General features: G+C 41.4%; 1 protein-coding gene across 1 annotated transcript in view; it reads right to left on the bottom strand.

The window, feature by feature from the left end:
- LOC123154156 (uncharacterized) overlaps positions 1-1,127 on the bottom strand; it is a 9,330-nt gene extending 8,203 nt beyond the window's left edge. The window contains exons 1-2 of the mRNA XM_044572944.1: positions 876-1,127; positions 727-798 (exon numbers count right to left, since the gene is read on the bottom strand). Of these exons, the coding sequence (XP_044428879.1) occupies positions 727-798; positions 876-950 (147 nt within the window). The 5' untranslated portion in view covers positions 951-1,127. The remainder of the gene's footprint in view (positions 1-726; positions 799-875) is intronic.
- Positions 1,128-3,373: the final 2,246 nt, after the last annotated feature.

The following is a 3,373-nucleotide window of genomic DNA, read 5'->3' as shown; positions in this document are numbered from 1 at the left end:
AGGTGCTTGAAGAGGTGCTTGTAGCAAACAAAGCAATAAACTGCTTCTTGCCATGCAGGTTTGATAAGGTGCTAATTTTAGGTACCTCTGACTAAATGTTGTTATGCATCTAAGAGCAAGTCTAATAAGATACAGTCAGTAGGCTTTAAGGATTAAAGTATTGTATTTTTGTTGAGTTAGATGGACGCGAGAGAAGAGGGGAGAGAAGGGAGGCAGGCTGTAGATTAACAGCCAGCTGCAGCAAGGCCTCCAAAAAACATTGTGAAAGTGTAGGGTGGGTCATATATTAATAAAGTAGTAAGTACTTAGTAACTAGCTACTATTAGTGTTGTCTATTAGGTTGGCTATAGCTGACATGATAATTTCATATAGCCGGTTGTTCACTATACTATTAACCATACTCTAAGCACCCGTGGAGAGTAGGTGCTTAACTTTCTTGTTTGAGAACGAGTAGATGGGATGACATAAATGGCTGGGTAGTTGACGATCTATTACTGGCTTTATTGGCTCTCTTTAAGCCCCGATGTAAATGCATCATATCGCGTTGTAACAGCTAGTATTTGTTTTTTCAATGGTCGTCTGGTATTTTTTACTGTACATGTGTAAGCTACGAACTAGTAGAAACTATAATCCGGTATGGATTAGCTGGAAGAGTCGTTTGAACTTGGTGGCACGCAGCGACAGATTGGTCCGCAGAGAAAGAGAGAGGATAACTGGGGACTGAACCTGGTCCTCTGGCTGATCCCTCAGGTAGCGGTGCGATGCGCCATCGATGAAGGCCGCGGCATCTCCCTGTCTCTGTGGCAGCATACGGATGGAGCCATCGTAAGGGGGCAACAGATAAAGGATTTGCTAAGAGAGCAAGAGTTGGGTACCTCAGGGGCGGCGATGACAAAGGAGAAGGCAAGCGCGAGAAGAGGGAGGAAGAGAAGGAGGTGATGGCGAGCCATGGTCGCCGGCGTCGGCTGGAGATCCGATCGAGTCGCTGGCCAAGATTTGGATCTTGGTTGTCCCTCTCTCCCCCTCCCTCTAGAAAATAGATAGGGGAAGCAAGCTGCATAGACAAGAGAGTAGATTCGGAGGTCGAGGAGAGGCAGGACACGACGCGCACGTTCCGACCTGTTATTATTGGTGGGCTTTGGGCTTCCTTTCTACTTCGATGTGATCTTCATGGGCCGTCGAGATACACGCGGCAGAAACGAAGAATGGGCGGGGTGACCTGATGCATTGTAGTTGTAGTTTGCCTCTTTCTCACAAGAAGTGCATGGATAAACCCGATTATATATGAACCTATTTTAAAAAATACATTTCTAAATTCTAAAAAATCTGGAAAAAAATTGCACGGGTACGTCTCCATGTTCTATGTGCGTGCATAAAGTTTTACGGAAAAATAACTTTTTTGTGGCCTGTGCAAAAAAGATAAAAAATTATGTTGTGAAACACTATTTAGAAGCATTGAAATTTGTCTTTTTTGCGGAGGCAAAACAAAAAGACATTTTTTTCATAAAACTTTGTGCCGTGTACACATATTTGCGAACATGTATGCGTGATATTTTCTTTTGATTTTTTTGATATTTTAAAACATGCTTAAAATGCATTTTATGAAAAGTGGGTGCATATGCCCCTGGGTTGAGATGGTGCCCTCTCTCTTTCTCACAAGAGATAAAAAGTAGGAGGCCTTACCTTAAAAAAAGAACTTATAGTTTGCCTTCCCCTCAAATAACAAATCTGTGGTTAGATGGTTAGAGAGACTGTGATATTCCCAGCCTATCAGGGTTTAAATCTTTATACTTGCATTTATTTTTTGATTTATTTCAGGATTTCCGGCGATGCGCATTCAGTGGGAGGAGACGTTCGCGTCGACGACGAGGTGTCTATGGCGACTTCATAAATTTAAGATAATATGCCGGCTTAGTCTTTCGAAGGTGCTCATAGGAGTAGGGTATACGTGCGTGCATTCATAAAGGTAAGTGTATGCGCGTGTATATGAGACTCCAAAACTCAAATCGCAAGAATCCTCCTCTTTACATCTGCGAGATCAATCCTGTTAGCAAAAATCTTTTGGTCGTGAAATGAGAGGTGGATAACCCTACACTACCAAAGTCGCTAGTGTACTTTTGTTTGGTCGTGCTATAGTCTAGAGACACCACATATAAAACTCCATCCAATTCGAAGTTCGTTTATGCCCAATTAATTTATTTTCAAGCACTATAGCCATTTTTTTAGAATCCTATAGCCGTTTAATTAATATATTTTTTATTACTAAAGCATTTGCATTGCCTTTTGGTCTTGGTCCATTTATCCTATGGCTATCTAACATCTTTGTGCGTCAAATAGCCAGCAAACCGGTGTTGGAAATATGTCATAGGAGCAATAATTACAATGTTATTATTTATTTCCAAGCTAATAATATTGTTTATGTTCGACACTATAACTGCAATGGTGCTAGAGTATGCAATAACCACGAGGCTGGGAGAAAAACTCATGTAGACGTGTAGAATAATAAAATGGTAAATTGATTCCTAATCTCGCCTCTAGGACTAGCTCAAGTGTTGCATGATGGTTTTGTTTTCCTGATCACATGCATAAGTTAAGTGTAACGAGGATGCCAACAATTTTGAGGGCACAATGTTAGAAGAACACTTGTGTTGAACTGGCCCAAGTTGATTGTTATACTATGAGATCCCTTCATCACAAGTTTATGGTTTATAACACATGAAAGTTAACGTATGCATAATTCCTTTCATCATGAGAGCATCAAGTATCTTCATACCAAATGATGTATTTTGGGGTTGTTCTAACGTTAACTGTAATAGCGTGATCATAACGAGAACTGAAAGCACAAGTGCTCACTGGGTGATTTTGGTAATTAATGTCAACATATCTTTTGTTGGACTAATACTTTTAGCTAGTATATTTCAGAAAGTTCAACAAAGGCGTGGCATGGACAAGAGGATGTGGAACCCCTTCAAGATGCTAAGGATAAACATTGGCAAAAGCTCAAGACTCTACATTTTCATTTTAGTGGTCCAAGATCACATTGAGTCCATAGGAAAGCCAATACTATTAAAAGGGGATGAGGTGTTGCTCAATGGCTTGCTTGCTCAAAGTGCTTAATGATATGCTCCAAAGCCCTCAACCACTTTCTCATTTCCACATATGTCCCAAACCTAAAGTCAAACTCGGCCCCACCGATTTGATCTATCCGGTGCCACCGAGTTCGTTTGACATAGCCACTGCCATGAAACCCTAATCAGTTTGGTCTCACCGATGGGATCTCGGTCTCACCGAGATGGGCTTGCAAACTCTTTGTCGTGTGTTGCAATTATCTCGGTCTCACCGAGATATGCAATCGGTCCCACCGAGTTTGCTT

The sequence above is a fragment of the Triticum aestivum genome, chromosome 7A, assembly GCF_018294505.1.
Source record: "Triticum aestivum cultivar Chinese Spring chromosome 7A, IWGSC CS RefSeq v2.1, whole genome shotgun sequence".
In the NCBI taxonomy this organism is placed as follows: domain Eukaryota; kingdom Viridiplantae; phylum Streptophyta; class Magnoliopsida; order Poales; family Poaceae; genus Triticum; species Triticum aestivum.
Note: the sequence above shows the minus strand (reverse complement) of the source record. Positions and strands in the feature narration are given on the sequence as shown.